Source organism: Leptonychotes weddellii, chromosome 3, assembly GCF_054177405.1.
Source record: "Leptonychotes weddellii isolate Sample4059 chromosome 3, ASM5417740v2, whole genome shotgun sequence".
Taxonomy (NCBI): Eukaryota; Metazoa; Chordata; class Mammalia; order Carnivora; family Phocidae; genus Leptonychotes; species Leptonychotes weddellii.
In genome coordinates, this window is record NC_138371.1 from 113,216,641 (window position 1) to 113,236,878 (window position 20,238).

At 40.9% G+C, this 20,238-nt stretch overlaps 1 protein-coding gene across 1 annotated transcript in view; it reads left to right on the top strand.

Moving 5' to 3' along the window:
• Positions 1–18,056, top strand: part of KL (klotho) — a 44,533-nt gene extending 26,477 nt beyond the window's left edge. The window contains exons 2-5 of the mRNA XM_006728969.3: positions 7,625–8,135; positions 9,027–9,295; positions 14,330–15,431; positions 15,970–18,056. Coding sequence (XP_006729032.2) covers positions 7,625–8,135; positions 9,027–9,295; positions 14,330–15,431; positions 15,970–16,304 — 2,217 coding nt within the window. The 3' untranslated portion in view covers positions 16,305–18,056. The remainder of the gene's footprint in view (positions 1–7,624; positions 8,136–9,026; positions 9,296–14,329; positions 15,432–15,969) is intronic.
• Positions 18,057–20,238: the final 2,182 nt, after the last annotated feature.

Below are 20,238 nucleotides of genomic sequence, written 5' to 3' on the forward strand. Positions count from 1 at the left end.
TTATCCATTCTTCTTTTGATGGACATCTTGGGTCTTTCCAGTTTGGCTATTGTGGACATTGCTGCTATAAATATCGGGGTGCACGTACCCCTTCGGATCCTTACATTTGTATCTTTGGGGTAAATACCCAGTAGTGCAATTGCTGGATCATAAGGTAGCTCTATTTTCAACTTTTTGAGGAACCTCCATACTGTTTTCCAGAGTGGCTGCACCAGCTTGCATTCCCACCAACAGTGTAGGAGGGTTCCCCTTTCTCTGCATCCTCGCCAACACCTGTCATTTCCTGACTTGTTAATTTTAGCCATTCTGACTGGTGTGAGGTGGTATCTCATTGAGGTTTTGGTTTGGATTTCCCTGATGCCGAGCGATGTTGAGCACTTTTTCATGTGTCTGTGGCCATTTGGATGTCTTCTTTAGAAAAATGTCTGTTCATGTCTGCAAGAGAGTTTGTTGAAAAGGTTTTCCTTTGCCCTATAAGTGCATTGATGCGTTTGTTAGAAATCAGTTTGCATTAGGTTAATTTTTGAATTCTCTGTTCTTCTTTGATCTATTTGTCTGTTCTTATGCCAGTACCACACCATATTGAATATTATAGCTTTAGAGTAAGTCTTGGAATCCAGTCATGTGAGTGCTTCTGTTTTGTTCTTCCTTTAGCAATTTATTTGAACTTATCTATGTCCTTTGAATAATCATATACATTTTAGAAACAACTCATCAATGTCTACAAAAAATGTGTTGGGGATTTTGTATGGGATTGTGTGGAATTTAGAGATCAATTTGGGGAGGATGGATAACTTCCAGTGTTGACTCTTCCAATCCGTAAACATGGTATCTCTCCAATCCAACCTTGTCCCAGAGTCTTAGCTTAAACAGTAAGGAAATCATACAACGAAAGGCAGAACTAAAAATTTAAAAAGTGGTATCTTTCTCCTTTTACTATTTCTTCTTGAGCCACTTTTAGTAATTTGTGTATTTCTAGGAATTTGTTCATTTCATCTAGGTTATCTTATTTGTTGGCATACAATTGCTTAGTCCCTTATAATCCTTTTATTATGGAAGTAGATATACAGAAAAGATCAGTAGTAATGTCCCCACTTTTGTTTCTGATTTTAGTAATTTAAGTCTTCTCTCTGTTTTTCATAGTTTAGATAATTTGTCAGATAATTGTCTGGATACTTTATCTTGTTTATATACACTCTAATCTTTATTATTTCCTTTATTCTGCCAACTGTAGGTTTAGTTTGCTCTTCTTTTTCTGTTTCATTAAGGTGGAAGGTTAAGTTCTTGATTTGAGGTCTTTCTTTTTTAATGTGGTCGCTTACAAGTATAAAATTTCTTCTGAGCATTGCTTTTGCTGCATCCCATGAGTCTTGGCATGTTGTGGTTTGATTTTTATTCATCTCCAAATATTTTCTAATATTCCTTGTGATTTCTTCTTTGACCCATTGATTTCTAAGAATGTGTTCTTAAATTTCCACATATTTGTGAATGCTATTGATTTCTCATTTCACTTCCCAGTGATCAGAGAAGATACTTTGTATGATCTCAGTCTTTTAAAATTTATTAAGAATTGTTTTGGGTCCTCACATATGGTCAGTTCTGGGGAATGTTTCATGGGCACTTGAGAAAATTGTGTATCTGTTCTTGTTGGACAGGCTGTTCTAGATGTCTGTTAGCTCTGAGTGATTTATAGTAATGTCCAAGGCCTCTGTTTTCTTGTTGATCTGTTGTCTAGGTTTTCTTTTTTTTCTTCTTTTTTTTTTTTTTTAAGATTTTATTTATTTATTTGATAGAGAGAGAGCACAAGCAGGGGGAGTGGCAGGCAGAGGGAGAGGGAGAAGCAGACTCCCTGCTGCTCAGAGAGCCCTATGTGGGACTCGATCCCAGGACCCTGGGATCATAACCTATGCTGAAGGCAGACACTTAACCGACTGAGCCACCCAGGTGCCTGCTGTCTAGATTTTCTGTCCATTATTGAAAGTGGAGTATTAAAGTCTGCAACAATTATTATCAAGTTATGTATTTCTCCCCTCAATTCTATCAATTTTTGCTTCATTAATTTTGTTCTCTTTTTGGTGTGCATGTGTTTATAATTGTTATATATTCTTGATGGATTGACCTTCTTATCCATAAGTAATGTTCCTTTTGTCCCTTGCAACAATTTTTTACTTAAAACTATATTTTGGGGCGCCTGGGTGGCTCAGTTGGTTAAGCGACTGCCTTCGGCTCAGGTCATGATCCTGGAGTCCCTGGATCGAGTCCCGCATCGGGCTCCCTGCTCGACAGGGAGCCTGCTTCTCCCTCTGACCCTCCCCCCTCTCATGTGCTCTCTGTCTCTCTCATTCTCTCTGTCTCAGATAAATAAATAAAATCTTTAAAAAACAAAAAACAAAAAAAATATATATTTTGTCTTATATTAGTATTGCCACCCCATCTCTCTTTTGGTGCATTTAAAAAATATTGTGCTTGATCTCCAGTTATTTCAAGGATTTTTGCATAGATATTCCAGGGAACATAGATTTTTCAGAACGTAGATTTCAAAATCAACACTGAGGTTGGGAAGGAAGTGGAGAAGATATCACACACCAGTGTCTTATGCCTCAAATTGGATCATTAGTGCATTTTGAGAAAATGCAGTATTATTCTCAGAGGCCTACTATGCCAAATTCCTTCTAATTTATTTTCTTAATGGTGTGTGCCTGAAAGCTCTCTGTCTTTCAAGGTCTCAGAAATGAAATGCAACCAGGGTATCTTATGAGAGAGTTTTCTCACTCTGAATCAGAAAAATGTTTGCTTCTGTCCCAAACTCTTGGATCTGGTTCTTACTGCCAGCCTTCATTCTTCCATATCTGTTCATTATACTTACTCTGCCCCAGACATTTTGCTAGAATATGAGAAGAGAGAGATGAAGGATCCACTCAAAGTCTTGGAAACCCCTATAATCTAGACACTTACATGAATGCAACACAATATGGTGAAGGTTTTTGATCGAGGCCAGCCATGGAGACACATGGAATGGACACTTAGGGGCAGAGAGATGGAAGATGTCAGGGAAGACTTCCTGGAGGGGTGATGTCTGAGCTGGGTTTTGAAGTGGGGTGAGCTGGAGGGACCAGGGACTGGAAAACTTGGGAGAACTGCCCCTTCAAAGGCATGAAAGCTTAGGGGACTTCAGACTTTCGCAGAGGGTTCAGTGTGTCTGGGACTTAGGAGCTGAGGCAGAGACCATAGGGCACAACAGAGAACAATTAGGCAGGGGTTATTTAGATCACGGCTTTCAAATAACCATCATGGACAGTTCAGCAGGGCCAGCCATTTGGCTCCTATGAGCTATTTTCCTTTCTTAAATTTTAAGTTTTTTTTCTTACCTCTAAAGCAATACATGCATATGGTAGAAAATGAAAAAATATAGATAAACAAGTTGAAGAGAATTATACCACCTGCAACCCTGCTACAAAACCTTTTTTTAACAACTTATAAATCATTCCAGGTTTTTATGTACATGTTTTTCTGTAATAAAAAATATTGTTAAACTCTCCTTACTGCTTTGTAATCTGTTCTGTTCAGTTAGTATTTTAGAAACAGTTTTGCCATATTAATGGACGTTCTTCTGTATTATTTATAATGTCTGAATAGTAGTATATCTTTAGTCATACCATAATGTGTTAAAACATGCATATATGGGTGTGACTATATTTGAATATTGGACATTTCAATTGTTTTCAATATTTCGCTCTTAGAAATAGTGTGTAGGTGAACATTCTTATGCATAACCTTAATTACTTCCCTGAGTCCTTGTCAATAGCTTTATTAAATCTCAATCTTGAAATGACAAACTTGTAAGATGAACATACATGGAATAATTAGAAAGCAATGCAAAAACAAACATAACCATGTCCCTCTTAATCATCCTTAGCTGTTGCCACACCTAAGGTGGTGACCTTCCTACACCTTGCCTTATAGTAGTCGATCACTCAAATCTACCATGTGAACATGGAATGAAGGTGAATGAGGCAGGCTTCAGTTCAGTTCGACAGACACTGGGGCCTCCATGGGCCAGGGAGGGGATGAGGGAGCACCCAGGCAGCTTTGTCTGGGCAGGAAGGCGTCATCACCTGCAAGAGAGGTATGCCTAAGACTCGGAGGGTGCCGCGAGAAGGACGTGCAGCCCGGTGTGGCAGATTGGGTGGGGGTGGGGGACTTTCTGGAGAAGATGCCATGCCTGGGATGACCACCATGTTGGGCTGCTGTGGAGAGCAGTCAAAGAGCAGATCAAGTAGGGGTTTTGGGGTTGGGTGAGCGGTTAAGACAAGAGATATCCAAGACGCTTTCTATATTAGTTTGCATTCTCCAGAGAAAGAGTTCACCCGTCTTTCCCTTTTCTCTTCAGCCCCTCAATGCATTGGATGATGCCAACCCACACTGGTGAGGCTGATCTTTGCTCAGCCTACCAATTCAAATGCTAATTTCTTCCAGAAGTACCCTCATAGACACACCCGGAAATAATGTTGTTACGGTTTGTTAAATTAACATTTGTTAAGCGGAGCACAGTGCTGGATGGTGAGCCTCAGTGCCACAACTGACCAACTGACCACAAGAGAACTTGAAATAGGGAAGTCTGTGACTCCCAGGTCCTAGAGGAAGTACACGGCCTTAAGGGGCCACTTGGGGAGATCAAGGCAGAGCGCAGACAAAGAGAGAGGCAGGGCCTAAATACAGGCCTTTATTCAGGTTCCTGGGCTAGGGCCAGGCTGGTCATTTCAAGCCAAAAAAACAGATCTTGGTAAGCCCCGGTGGGGTGGGGGGTAGTCTATCTAAAGGGCCCATAAGGCATCCAGGTGCTGGAAGGGAGGGGAGCCTGTTGATCACAAGGGCAGATCCGGAGGTCATGTCAGGAACTTAAATTTGCCTGTGACCCTGAAGGCTGCTGACTGGGGCATGCCCTTGCTGGAGAGGCTGGTGTCAGCTGCAGGTCCCTGAAGGCCACTTGGCCAAACAAAATGGATGCTGAGGCAGCAATACCATGGCGCAGCTTAGCTAGACCCTTGATAAATGTTTTACCAGCTATCTGGGGGGGGGGGAGGGGGGCAGTTAGTCCAGGCAAGTGGACACATAAAATTAATCATCAACTTCCCAATGCTGCAAATTTATACTTCTCTAAAATAATCAGCTACTCACTAGACATTTTTCCTTGCCTCTTATCCTTTCATCCTCATCATGTCCCTGCAGAACACCTTCTATTCTTATTTGTACAGAATAAGGATGGTATTGGTAATGGATGGTAGTGGATGGGGGAGTTGGAATCCAAACCTAAGTCTCTTCTAATCCAAACACCAGGTGGTATCACTACATCACTTGGCTGTTCTTCAGCTGAATTCCTTAGCTGGTGGTATTCTATACTTTACGGGTTATGCTTTCTCTTTTAGGCCTGCTCATCCTTCAGGTAGAGAAGGAATAAGCATTCATGGAGACCTTACCATATGCAAACTCTGTGTTAGGTGTTCTATGTAATCTCTTTAATCCTCATAACATCCCTGTGAGAGACACAAGGAAGTTAGTCTCACCCGCCCAGTTTAGGTAATGTGGTTAAAGGCACACAAAGAAAGTAATGGAGCAGGAATTTTATCTGACTTTAAAGACCATGTGTATACTACCATGTGGCCCGGGGCATTCATTGCCTCACCAAACCTCCTCTGCGCTGTGTCAAAGAATCCAAGGTTAGAGGAATGGCCCATTAGCTTAGGCCTTTCTGTTTTATGACTCCTCCTTCAGCTACCTGCCAAACTGACCCAGATTAGGAAGTTCTGGGGTTGTTTTTTCTTTTGCCTGGCCCCTTACACTGTCCATCACAGCATTTGTTCTATAGAAGTGTGTCTGTTAGATTTAGGACATGAGTGTCTGTGGGCCTTAATTGGGCCAAGTTAGGAAAGGGCCCTGGTCTGCCTGACAATGGGGAAGAGAGAGGTGAGGGGGTAGAGGTGAGGAAGATAAAGGTGGGAGATGTCACGAAGCCAGCAGCCCAGCATGACTGAGCCCCAGTTTCTTGAACCATGTGGGCAAATGCCAGTATTCTTCTGCTTTCCTTTTTATTCTCCATTTCCTTTTTAGCATATGGGTAGCTGCTTCAGGTCATGAAAAAATATATTCAGTGGAATGAAACAGTAGATATTTACCAAGAAACTAAAAATGAAAGTTAGACATAAACTGTTTTATTCCATTGAACTATTTGGCTGAACTCATAAGAACAGTGATGAGATCATTCTTGGACACCTGCACCAAAATGAACCACAAGAAGAATATTTAGGAAAGATGAAGAGGATATTTGGCATACTGAGAGAACGAGCTTCTTCAGGCCCAGGGAGTGGGATGAAATTGGCATGATCATTTTGGAGAACATGAGTCAAACAGAGAATTGGAATGGGGTTTTTCAGGGAAGATATATTAAGGGAGTAAAAGGCTGATAAACAGCACTTACATTTGTAGAAAAATAAGGGGAGTAAATCAAGGAATTCAAAAGTGAAGGGAAACTTGATTCAAGTAAGGGAGGAAAAACCCTGTAAACCTCACTAGTCTTTGTAAGTAAAAGGAAAACAAGTGAAAGTAAGCTATCAGAAGTCAGTAAGATTTTATGGGAGTATGAAGTTAATCTTAAGGAAGCAAAACCCATTTCATTGCTGTAGGAAACTCCCAGCTGAGCACTGACTAACAATGGACATCTGATCTCCTTGAAGCTGTATTTGGGTGACTCTTGCTCTTGGCTTGTACCTTGCACCCTGGGTCTTGTGGGAAACCAGCGCTGTCCCAGAGTTCCAGAGGGTGGGCCAAGGTTAGATATTGGAGTTGGTCCTTAATTTATTGTGCTGATTCTTCTTAGGGAAGAATAAAGAGGGCGCCTGGGTGGCTCAGTTGGTTAAGCGACTGCCTTCGGCTCAGGTCATGATCCTGGAGTCCCGGGATCGAGTCCCACATCGGGCTCCCTGCTCAGTGGAGAGCCTGCTTCTGCCTCTCTCTCTGCCTGCCTCTCTGCCTACTTGTGCTTTCTCTCTGTGTGTCAAATAAATAAATAAAACCTTTAAAAAAAAAAAAAAGAATAAAGATTGTGGGAACATGTGTTAGAATTTTAGCTGTGAGGCATGAACACAAAATATTAAATTGACTCCAACAACTTGAGTCAACTCGAAAACTCCCAGTCTCTTAGGATAAAAAAATATATATAATCCTATTTAGAAATTCCTGGTGTGATCATAATGCAGGATTGGTTCTTCTCATGAAGCCTATTAATGAAAAATTACATAATCCAAAGTTTTAAGTAGTAAGATATTATAAGAAATTCTTATTTCATTAACTTTTCAAAGTATGAATAATCACTTTGCATTCAAGACAAAAAATTCACATTTTCCACTGGCTACTGAAAAACAATGGAAACAATTCCAGTCATGGTAGCAGCTCTCTGTGGGCTGACCCACCTCTGAAAATAATTTATTGTTTCCAGGTGACTTTTACATTGTGGGGTTATTCATTAGGTTAGGCTTGATGAGAAACAGATACCAATAGAGTTGGGGATTCAAAAATGTGTTTCTTCTCACAATCAGAGATAAATTCACCATGGCTTTTCTCTTTATAGGCTCATGCCAAAATCTGGCATCTCTACAATACTTCTTTCCGTCCAACTCAGGGAGGCCAGGTATCCATTGCCCTAAGCTCCCACTGGATCAATCCTCGAAGAATGACCGACCATAGCATCAAAGAATGTCAAAAATCTCTTGACTTTGTACTAGGCTGGTTTGCCAAACCCATATTCATTGATGGTGACTATCCTGAGAGCATGAAGAATAATCTTTCATCTCTTCTGCCTGATTTTACTGAATCTGAGAAAAAGTTCATCAAGGGAACAGCTGACTTTTTTGCTCTTTCTTTTGGACCAACCTTGAGTTTTCAACTATTAGACCCTCACATGAAGTTCCGCCAATTGGAATCTCCCAGCCTGAGGCAACTCCTTTCTTGGATTGACCTTGAATATAACCACCCTCAAATATTTATTGTGGAAAATGGCTGGTTTGTCTCAGGGACCACCAAGAGAGATGATGCCAAATATATGTATTACCTCAAAAAATTCATAATGGAAACCTTAAAAGGTAGGATTGGGGATAAAATTCTAATTTCCTGCCAAAATCCACAGGAAAAACAATCTTTCAGATGATCTGTAATAAACTATGTGAATTTATAGTTTTTATCGTAATGCAGAAAATCATTTTGGCAATAGCAGGAATGCATTATGTAACACCTTTCTCATTGGTTCTTGAGGAACTTAAATTCATTTTTAAAACTCGTTTTGTGGGGCGCCTGGGTGGCTCAGTCGTTAAGTGTCTGCCTTCGGCTCAGTTCATGATCCCAGGTTCCTGGGATTGAGCCCTGCATCGGGCTCCCTGCTCAGCAGGAAGCCTGCTTCTCCCTCTCCCACTCCCCCTGCTTGTGTTCCCTCTCTCACTGTCTCTCTGTCAAATAAATAAATAAAATCCCTCAGAGTTACTACTCTAGATTTTTAGATTATATTAAGGATTAAGCAAATCCCAGTATATCTAGATCTCTGTACATGTTCTTGGGTTCTTATTATTTGCACTGAATAAAACAATTTTTAAAGAAAAAAGAATACCAACACTTTCTGAAGAAAATATTGTGTAGCTCATGCTTTTAAAGATTTTAATCCGTTTATTGCCACAGCCACAATGCTAGGATAGACAGTGGAAGAAGACATCTTCTCAGGCCCAATGACCACCGACTGGAAATAAAAATAGTCCAAGTAAAAACATATTGGAGATCATCCTATTTGTGAAGACATTTATTTCTAGAATTATCCTGGTGTGATAGCCTTTTATTAGTAAGAAAGGTCATTGGTTTACCAAACAATGTTCATTATTCGTAACTTATTTCCATAAGTAGTAAGCCCCTCAAATGTTCTTGAGTCATGAGGCCAGTGCCCAGCTAAGGGTCTGTCGTGTTGTTCTTGTCCTTTCTTCTCTTTGCAGCCATCAGGATGGATGGGGTGGATGTCATCGGGTACACGGCGTGGTCCCTTATGGATGGCTTCGAGTGGCACAGAGGCTACAGCATCAGACGTGGACTCTTCTATGTCGACTTTCTAAGCCAGGAGAAGAAACTGTTGCCAAAATCTTCAGCCTTGTTCTACCAAAAGCTGATAGAGAAAAATGGCTTCCCTCCTTTACCTGAAAATCAACCCCTAGAAGGGACATTTCCCTGTGACTTTGCTTGGGGAATTGTTGACAACTACATTCAAGTAAGTCAGCTGACAAAACCAATCAGCAGTGTCACCAAGCCCTATCACTAGTAAGTAGTGCTTCCTTATTAGGTTGTCATGGCACATTGTCCATTCTTCAGGCCAAACGTGGTTCCTGAATGAGCACGTTAAGGGCACAGTTTGGAACATGGCTCCCTTCTCTCCAAAAATCTTCCTAACTTCATCCTACACTTTAAATCAGCCCCAAAGGAGGAACAAATTAAAAATATATGAATATTTAAGATCTGAAAAGATAGTAAAAAGATAAAATACTCCCTTTTAATATAGTGGTTTTCAATGCTTTTTAAAGCAGTTGGGTTCTTCCATAAACAAGAAGTAACAGAGAACTGCAAATTTTCTGAGATCTCAGTGGAGCTGCTGAGCCTGAGGCAGGAACATCAGGCAGAGCCCTCCCGAGCATAGCTGCACCCTGTTGCAGAAGTACCTTGGCAATGAAAACCCTTGCTCCAATGATTCACAGCTCAAAATTTCATTTCTAGAACTAGTCATCGAAATGGTAAGGAAGTTCTTCAAAATGGTCAACCAATATTTATTGAACACTTACTATTTAGGTAATCCTCAATATTATTTTTAACTTCCCAATCTTAAGGGAATTTGTTTTCTAGAGTTTGAAGGAATATTTTAGTAGGCACTTATTTGGATGCTTAGCGTACAAAGCCCTAGGTTAATCGCCAGGTATGCTTGGTTGAGGGGAGTGCACACTGAGATGAGTAAGGTTGACCCCCGCTTTGAAAGAAGTCTGTTGAGAGAAAATGCGGGATACACACATCATATAATGGAGAGCACAGGGTAGGGTGCTAAGTGAGCAGGGTGGTGGTAGGGTGCTGCTGAGCAATGTGAAAATAGAGATCAAGACAGAGACAAATGTTGGTATTCATAGACAAGCAATGGCATTGAGCATGCTGGGTGCTTCTAGCCAATTCACTGGTTCAGTAGTAAGGAAAAATAACTTTCCCTCTACCCTTCTGAGCTGAGATCCCCTATAAATAAAGACAGATTAACAACAGAAAAACAAATAACAGTTTATTAACATGTGTAGTTTACATATACATGGGAGATACTCAGAGAAAAATGAGTAACTCCTTGAGGTGACTTAGAATTCAGGCTTAAATACATACCATCTTAATAGAAAAAGCCAGAAGCGGGGGTGGGATATAGGTTTCTTAGGAAAGAATAAATAATTTTTCGGAAAGATGAATGGGGCCTTAGAAGAGTAGATGGGAACCACAATAGTTTGTGACAAAGTCTGTCTGGGTGTTGTGGTGACCTCTGGTCTCCTCTTCTGTGACAAGACTCCATCTTTCCTGGGGAATGAAACCCCCCCAGGAGGGGACTGATGACAACTGAGTTCCTTTTGGAGGATCTGTCTTTAAGCAGGTAAGGGGAGTTCAGAGAAAGCCTCTCCCTGCATTTGCTATTTTTTGAGTGCCTGCAGGTCAAAGTAATCAGTTTTATACCAGCAGAGCATACTTTGGGGTGGCAGGCCCTGAACTCCTACAGTCACATTTTGGGGTGGCATATTCTGTTACCCTTCTGTTCAAAAGAAAGTATTTAGAAGAATGCTTGGATCTGAGGAAAGTTCTTTTAGTTGAAATGGGTTGCTGTTTTCTTGTAAGTATCAAATGGAAATCCTTTATTTATAAGGAAATAAATCAACACTATCCTTAATACATTTTCTGCTGGGTTATATTATTCTTAGGTCTTTCGCAGACCTCAGTTGGGTTAAAGGGCAGTCTCAGACTTAAATCCCTTCTTACATTTAAAAGGCGACTTCGGGACACCGTTAGCAAAGATGTCTGAGCACAGGAGGAAGACGTCTAGCTCTGCCCTGTTGGGCTTGGGGTTTTCCTCCCTCCTCTCCTCTTTCTTCTCCCTCAGCCTCTGTTCCCAGAATCTCCCTTCTCTAATTTCTCTCCTGCAAGTGGGATTCACAGTGGGGTTCAAATAGGGTGCTGGTGAGGGAGAAAGGGACCAAGGGAGGGAGATGGGCTCCCCATCCCTCCTTCCTCCCCTGCTGGGGGCGAGTTGGTCCCTGGTCTTTGTTCTCTCTCCTGACCTTCTGCCGGGTGCCACTCCCAGCTGGGCTCTGTGCCCCTTGTCCCTGAGGACTCATGCTTTGCCCTGATGTCTCACAGCAGCCCGAGCCTGGGGGGCAGGTAAATTCTCAGTTCAGTTTTATGTGAAGAGAAGTTTCTGCGAGCATTTCTGTGTAGACAGTGTGAACCCGGGGAGTTGTGGGACATGTGGGGAGCCCCTTCACTCCTGCTGTGGTCCCCATCCCTGGACTGTGTTTGCCTTGAGAACTGGTAAGTAGAGAGAAAGTTTTAAGAGTGCAACCTATTTCCGAGAGAGAGAGAGAGAAAGAGAGAGAGAGAAGAGAAACTCTGGTCAGACGTAACAAGTCTGCCAGTGGCGAGGAAGGGAGACAGGGAGAGGATTGCTTTTTCTACTCCTTAGGGGCAGTTGTGTTAGAATTTGATCTGATCCCAGCCATGCATCAGCTCTGGATCCTTCCTCTGAGGTTGCACTGCCCTATTACCTCATCAGTTGGTGGGGGGGAGTCCCTACTCCTTCATCCAGCGGAGCGCCCCCGCCCCCCAGTCTCCCCTACACACAACCAGCCACACACAAACTAATTCCCTCTCAAACCCATGGTGGGTGAACTTCTCCAGAAGCTCTCTAGTGGGAAAAGTTTGCAACTGCTGTTTTGTTCTTTCTGCTTTTCCCCTTGAGCCTTGCATTATTTTGGCAGCGCCCTTCCTAAGCTAACTTCCTCCCTGGCAAAGTAAAAACAAGTTTGTTGTAGGGTGGTTCTGAGGAGGGTGTGCGTATGTTTTAATTTATAAGCTGTTCTCTATACTTTTAATACATTATGTTAAAGCCCTGAAAAGTAATTTTTAAACCATTGAAATTCATTTCTTTCCTCCTGGCTAGCATTTCAAACTCTTAATACAAATAAATTTCTAATATTAATCCTAAAAAAACTTTAAAAAGAATATCCCAGTAAGGACATCCCCTGTTTGAAGTCTGACCTCTGGCTTGTTCACATGGACCGTCACTGTCACTGGACCTAATTTCCCAGACGACAGGTTTGTTTTCCCATAACCACTAATACTCATAGTAAACATAGGTCAGAGCCTTCTACAGGCTGGGGACATAGAGCTTCTTTAACCTTGGCCACTATCAGGAGAAGGTTTCTTCCATAATATACTAAATACATACTTTATACCCATTGCTTCTGAAAGGCTCCACTTGATTTTTCATTTTTTTTTATTAAGAAAAGTCAACCAGTTAATGGAGGTTAGATAGAATTAAGCCCAAGTACTCATTTCTACGTGTCCTGTATTTTCAAGAAATAGATATTCCCCCCAGAAATTGTACCTTAGTCTCTCATATTTGTTTGCAGATGGACTGAATAAAAGCTGCTGTTTTGGAAAAAATTGTGGTAGAAAAGTTACAAATTCAGTCAACTCCAGAGCTCTGTGAAAATAATCCAAAGAATTCCTTCAAGCTATGAACACTTTCACTTCAAAAGAGCATGCAAATATTTTCTCTTGCAAAGCTGAGGAAACAAGATTTGTGGGTGCATCATGGTGGAAAAATACTTCTCACAGCATTCCCACAGTACTAGGGGAAATGCATGTGTGGGTGATCTACAAGGGACAAGTCTCCAGAGAAAGCAATTTCCCTCTGACATGCTGGTTTTTTATTACTTTCCTCTATAAACACAGCACTGACCCCTCCAGAGGAGCAGTCCCTCAGGCTGGCAAAGTGCAAAGAAACCTCCGCAAGAGACTCCAAACCAGAGTTTGACCCCTGCTTGTATTCCGAGGGTCAAACCCAGGGACCTGTTCTAAAAGGATTGTTTCTGAGGAGAAAACTGGTTTACTCAGTGGGTCCTTAGGATGAACTTTCAGTGTGCCTTTTCCTCCATGGTTAACACGTGGAGGGAGCATTTTGTGGTTTCAATTTTACTGCTTTTCCTAAATACTCATTTTCATATTGGAGGCTAATACATCAGATGATTGAAAACCACTGGTGTGCTCATCACAGAAAAATAACTCAGGAACGTTTTACAACTAGGTTCAAATAGCCCAGTAAGTGTAAATGACAATATTCTTCCTCATTTCCATATTCTCTAACACTTTTACCGTCAGATTGAATTTAAGTTCTGTCTTTGACATTAACGCCAATAAAAGGCAACAGTTACACGCATCTAGCATGTTCTCTACTCACAGCAAACTTCAATTTACAATGTGATTTTTAAGAATAATATCATTGCATTTTCTGACTCTCACTCAGGTTTTATGCTTTATCTTTTTGTCTATGTTTTTTTTAAATTTGGGAGTCTCATATTATTAGTGATTTCTTTTTTTTTATTATGTTATGTTAGTCCCCACACAGTACATCATTAGTTTTTGATGTAGTGTTCCATGATTCCTTGTTTGCCTATAACAGTAGGCATGCAGTATGTGTCCTCCTTATTAGTCATTTCTTATATTAAAATACAAACGTTCAAAAGTACTTTGCTTGCTTAACACAGACCAGAGGTGTGTGAGAATCATTAATGTTTGTCATCTGAAATGTTAAAAAAATCAGATTTTTGTTTTTTTTCTTTTCTTTTTTTATTATTATTATGTTCAATTCGCCCAGCATATAGTACATCGTTAGTTTTTGATGTAGTTAGTGTTCAAGGATTTATTAGTTGCATGTAACACCCAGTGCTCAACACCACACGTGCGTGCCCTCCTTACCCATCACCCAGCAGATTTTTTTTTTTTAATCATTAAAGCAACAGTTCGAGAGTTAGGACTATGGGTAAAGCAAATACGCATTAAAAAGCGCAATGTTTTTTTCTTCATGAGCTTAACGATTGACCACAAATGGTTTAAATTTCCTGCTAGAAAGGCTCTCTTTTTGCTCCTCTTGCTTGCTAGTTTCGTGGAAGGGACTGCACGGAATTCCTTTTCCAGTGCGGTCGGGTGAGACTAACGCCTCCTCCTCTCCTGGCAGGTGGACACCACCCTGTCTCAGTTCACCGACCCGAACGTTTACCTGTGGGATGTCCACCACAGTAAGAGGCTGATTAAGGTGGACGGGGTGGTGACCAAGAAGAGGAAGTCCTATTGCGTGGACTTTGCCGCCATCCGGCCCCAGATAGCCTTACTCCAGGAGATGCACGTTTCGCATTTTCACTTCTCGCTGGATTGGGCCCTGATCCTGCCGCTGGGCAACCAGTCCCAGGTGAACCACACGGTCCTGCGCTACTACCGCTGCGTGGTCAGCGAGCTGGTGCGCGCCAACATCACGCCGGTGGTGGCGCTCTGGCGTCCCGCCGCCCCGCACCACGGCCTGCCGCCGCCCCTGGCCAAGCACGGCGCCTGGGAGAACCCCCGCACCGCCCTGGCTTTCGCCGAGTACGCCCGGCTCTGCTTTCAGGATCTCGGCCGCCACGTCAAGTTCTGGATCACGATGGGCGAGCCGTACACGCGGAACATGACCTACAGCGCCGGGCACAATCTGCTAAAGGCCCACGCGTTGGCTTGGCGCGTGTACGATGAGAAGTTCAGGGGCTCTCAGAAAGGCAAAATATCCATAGCCCTGCAGGCCGATTGGATAGAACCCGCCTGCCCTTTCTCCCCAAAGGACAAAGAAGTGGCCGAGAGAGTTTTGGAATTTGACATTGGCTGGCTGGCTGAGCCCATTTTCGGCTCTGGGGATTATCCACGTGTGATGAGGGACTGGCTCAACCAAAGAAATAATTTCCTTCTACCGTATTTCACGGAGGAAGAAAAAAAGCTAATCCGGGGCTCCTTTGACTTTCTGGCTTTAAGCCATTACACCACCATCCTTGTCGACTGGGAAAAAGAAGATCCAATGAAATACAATGATTACCTGCAAGTGCAGGAAATGACCGACATCACCTGGCTCAACTCTCCGGGGCAGGTGGCCGTGGTGCCCTGGGGCTTGCGCAAAGTTCTTAACTGGCTGAAGTTGAAGTATGGAGACCTGCCCATGTATATAATATCCAACGGCATAGACGATGATCCGCTCGCAGCCCAAGACAGGTTGAGGGTGTATTACATGCAGAATTATGTCAATGAAGCTCTGAAAGGTAAGGAGCCCTGGAAACAGCAGTCCCTTGAAGCCTCTGGCCCCCTAGGGCATGATATGTGATAGGCACTCAAACATGTACATCCACTGTCGCTCTCGGAGGAAAGTGCTATCCGTTCCTTGCCACGCTGAACAAGTCCAAGAGAGACCTAGTATTTTTCCCCAGGGATAATGGAGTTTAGCTAAAAGTGGGAGACTCTAGCAAAAGAGTGGAAAATTCCCTAGCACCTGCTCAGGGTCTATAAAAGCATGGACTCTCTTGTCCCCCATCTCAGATGGGTTCACAGCACTCTTGCCTCCTTCATGTGCGTAAAGATTTAACCCAAGTACATCGTAAGAGGTTTAACTATGTAAAACCTACTAAGTTAAATGTAGCTCAATATTTGTCCTCTCATGAAAGAAGCCGTTTATGGTTAAACCTAATTTAGTTTTATTAAATGGTATTGAAATTTTCCCTGATGCACTCCCTAATGCTGTGTAAAAGGGAAGTGTTGTGTACAAAAAATTTTAATAGCCATTCTGTCCTTTTGTTTTTCTAGCTTACATACTGGATGGTATCAATCTTTGCGGATACTTTGCTTATTCATTTAATGATCGCACAGCTCCGAAGTTTGGCCTCTATCATTATGCTGCAAATCAGTTTGAGCCCAAACCGTCCATGAAACATTACAGGAAAATTATTGAAAACAATGGCTTCCCGAGTCCCGAGACTCTGGGAAGATTTTGTCCAGAGGAATTCACCCTGTGTACCGAATGCAGCTTTTTTCATACCCGAAAGTCTTTACTGGCTTTCATCGCTTTCCTACTTTTTGCTTTTATTATTTCTCTTTCTCTGATTTTCTACTACTCTAAGAAAGGTAGAAGTTATAAATAGTCCTGAACATTTTCCTATTCATTTATTTTGAAATAATTATGTGCACACATCAGCTGTTAACCATTTGCACTTCTTCAGTGTTGTAAAACTATAGATTTCATTTATCCGACTTCTAGAAAAATTTTTTGTGGCATATGACAGACATTTGGAAATGAGCGTAGGTGATTGTAAAATATTGAATAATGTGAATAGTGCCTGGATTTCTTCTTTTTTTGGAGGGTGATCAGAGACTGTCAGGGGCCATCATTTCTGCAACACACTCTGTAACAAATGTATGGGAAGTGGGAACCATTCCATAATTTTTTTTACAGAAATTGAATGGCCTTATCAGTGCCCATTCCTAAGTGTAGTGTTTATCTTGAAGTAATAATTGCAAATGTTGGAATAAAAAGTTAAATTATAAATTAAATTATAAATTAAATTAAGTTAAAAAGTTAAATCCCAAGTAACCTTACCCAACATAACCAACTGCCATGATGTGCTTAATGGTCTCTGTTGAATCAAGTTTCCCTTGAAAAAGAAATGGCAGAATATAGGAGAGATGACAAAGAGCTCTGGGCTGCCACGTTCCTTTTAAAAGCAGTGTTTCTAGCAAATGCTGGTAATATTAACTTACATATCTGGTTAATGATATATTTGGCAGAGCAAATGATAGAACTTTATTTTATGTGACTTTCAGGGCGCTGTCCAGGCCCTGGGGTCCTTGAGGGCTTTGCGTTACTGGGGCCTTGTCAAGCGCCTGCACATAGGACTTTGAACGTTTGCAGAAAAATAAACATGAATCATGAGATGTTGGGCTCTTCAGGAAGCATAAACCGATCATGAAATGCATTATACTGTGCGGCTCTAGGAGGAGGAAAGGAGAAAAAAGTAGTTATTATGAGCAACATCATGATTAATTTGATTATAAACCCTTTGATTTTAGAGCGCTCCTTGCAATGAATGATGTGACCTTTCCTGAGCGAAAAAGAATGAAATAATAATTCATCCTGTGAAGAGTGACTTCACTTGCTGTTCTTTAGAATGTGCCATGATTTCTTTGAATTGAATTTTTTTTTTTAAATTCTTAATAGGCACCAAAGCATTTGGTCTGATAACACTGGAAGATTTGTTTCTGTGATTGCTGAGGTTTATTTTATATTTTTGCTGCAACTTCTGTGGAACTAGCTTTGAGCTAGTTTTGCTTTGAACTTTCACACTGAAACCTGCTTCTGATTTCTAGAAAGGGCTAATGAGGTCTTATCCTTTAATGCCCCTCAAACAAGTTTTGCTGATTTTCAGACAAGGGTCTTTCTGTTGCACTGGCATTGTGGATGATCCTAATGTTTGTTTTATAGATAAGCCAATATCATATCAGGCAAGGTAAACCACTATCATATCAAGCATAACTGATCTTGCTGGCACAGGGTTATAGTATATAATAAAATGCTGTACTGTATTATATATCATCTTCAGGGGTGGTATGATTTTTTTCCATGAAAGATAAGCTTTTGTGGGTATTCTTTTAAAAATTGGACTTATTTTTAAAAATAGAAACTAGAGAATAATAGTTCTTCTATGTATATATTTTTTTCTGATTCTAAGAATAATATATGTTCGCTGTAAAAAATTTAAAAGCATAGAAACTATACGTAAAGAGAAAAAATGACCTGTAATCTCACCACCAAAGTGGCCACTGTTAACATAGCCTATGTATTTTATTTTACATGGAGTCAGATCATATTGTAAATAATTATGTGTCTTTATTAATTATTTATTGTGTGTGTTTCTTTTGTCATTAGTCTTCAAAAGCACGATTTCCAATAGTTGTAGAGTGATTCCACTATATGAGTTTATCACAACTTATTTAACCATTCCTATTGGTGGGACTAGTTTCCTATTGTTGATTACTGTTAAGTAATGTTTAAAAACTTTCTTGCTACAATATTAATTTTCATTTCCTTGATGTAGACAGAAGTAATTCTGTCCCTTGATGAAGTATTGTAATAAATCTGCCTGCAACTTTGCTTTTTTCATAATCATATAACTGGCTGCTAGATACATTTCTTTAAAAAAAATTTTTTGAGTTGACTTAGCTACATAGAATATGAGTGGTGAAGAAATGGGTCTGACAGCGAGGCTGGAAGATGGGAGGGTATGGAGGGTGCCCCAGGCTCATCCCTGTGGTTGAGCTGAGACTTTTAGACATTGAGAAAACAAAACAGGAAGAGTTGAAAGAGACAATACAGACGCCAAAGCCTCTAAGAGAAATGACATCTCAAAACCATCCAACTCAGTTATAGTGAGAGCAGCATGCTAATGTTGAGACCCCCTCGACCTTAGGAGGAGGTAGGTGGCTCCCGCCCGCAAAGGAGGGAGGCCATCTCTTGGGTCTGAACAGACGTTAGGAGGGAGGAGGGACCCGGTGGAAGAGGGAGGCGGGGCCAGGAGGTGGGACTTCCTGTCAGAGCACCGCCCTCCTTCCACGTCAGTCCTTATAATATTTCACTCACGAATCCTGGGTATTTCACCACTTTACTTTTTTTTTTTTTTTTAAATATAGAGACTGTTCCCTGGAACTCTACAGGGCATTAGGTGGTAAACTGATTAATTTGATTATAAACCTTTTGAGTGTCCTGTGGTGTCCTGAGTCCTCTTGGCTAATTTCTGCCACGCTTGTATTTGCCCTGCTTTCACAGACCCTGCCTTGGACCCAGGTGTATCCCTTGCGCTTATGCCTCGTTCTTTTTGCCTGGGTTTGCAAGGATGGTTTTTCAGATTCATTAAGGACATTTTTCATTTTATTTTTGGTCTTCCACAGACAGTAATTAGAATCTATTAATGCCTTGGAAGCTTTTCCTTTATACTTATTTATAACAATGCTGTCCAACAGAAAGAGTGCAAGCTGCATATTTTAAATTTTTTTGTAGTCTCATTAAAAAAATTAAAAGTGCAGAAGAAATAAAGCTTAATGCTATATATTATTTTCCCAACATAAGCAAAATATCATAACTTCAATGTGTAATCAATATAAAAATGATTGCGATTTTTACATACTTTTTTTTAAATACTAAGTCTTAGAAGTCTGGTGTGTGTTTTGCATGTATGGCACATCTTGTGCTCAATTTGGATTAGCCAGACTGTAAGTGCTCAATAGCCACATGTGGCTTAATGGCTGCTCCATTGGACAGCGCAGGTCTATAAAGAAAGCCTAGCTCTGTTAAGTCAATTAATAGCATAGTAAGATACCCAAAATATTTCATAAGTTAGAAGAATAAACTTTTTTTATAACAATCTTCCAAGCTCTATAGTCCATGGAAATAATTGACAAGTACATTTACAATTAAGCTAAACTATTGATTAAAACAAATATTTAAAACATCTATGTAGGAAAGCAAAAATAAATTCAAAATGGGTGAAAATCCTAGAGAAGAACACAGGCAGCAACCTCTTGGATGTTGGCTGTAGCAACTTCTTGCTAGACACGTCTCCAGAGGCAAGGGAAACAAAAGCAAAAATGAACTATTGGGACTTCATCAGGATAAAAAGCTTTTTTTCTCTCATATTGCCTTTTTCTGAGTGAATGGAGCAGTTATATTGTCCTATAGCATCTCCATTTAATATTTAATATTGAACAATGCTGCTCAAAATTTCTATCTGGGAAGGAGAATGTTAGATGACATGGACCAACCTTGACAGAGAGCCTTGGTTCTAGAAGGAAAGCAGAGGCCATGTCTTTGTGTTTTGTTTTGATTTTCAGTATTTAGTCCCATGTCTTATACAAAATATTCTTCAATAAATGTTGATTAGTTGAATAAATTATGGATGAAAGATGGAATACATGAGTTAACAGAATTAGCTCCCTGACATCACCTTTGTCCAGAGATTCATTTAATAAAGACCAACTGTCAAGAATCAGAAACTGCTGTGGGTTAGATGCTATAATGGCTCGATT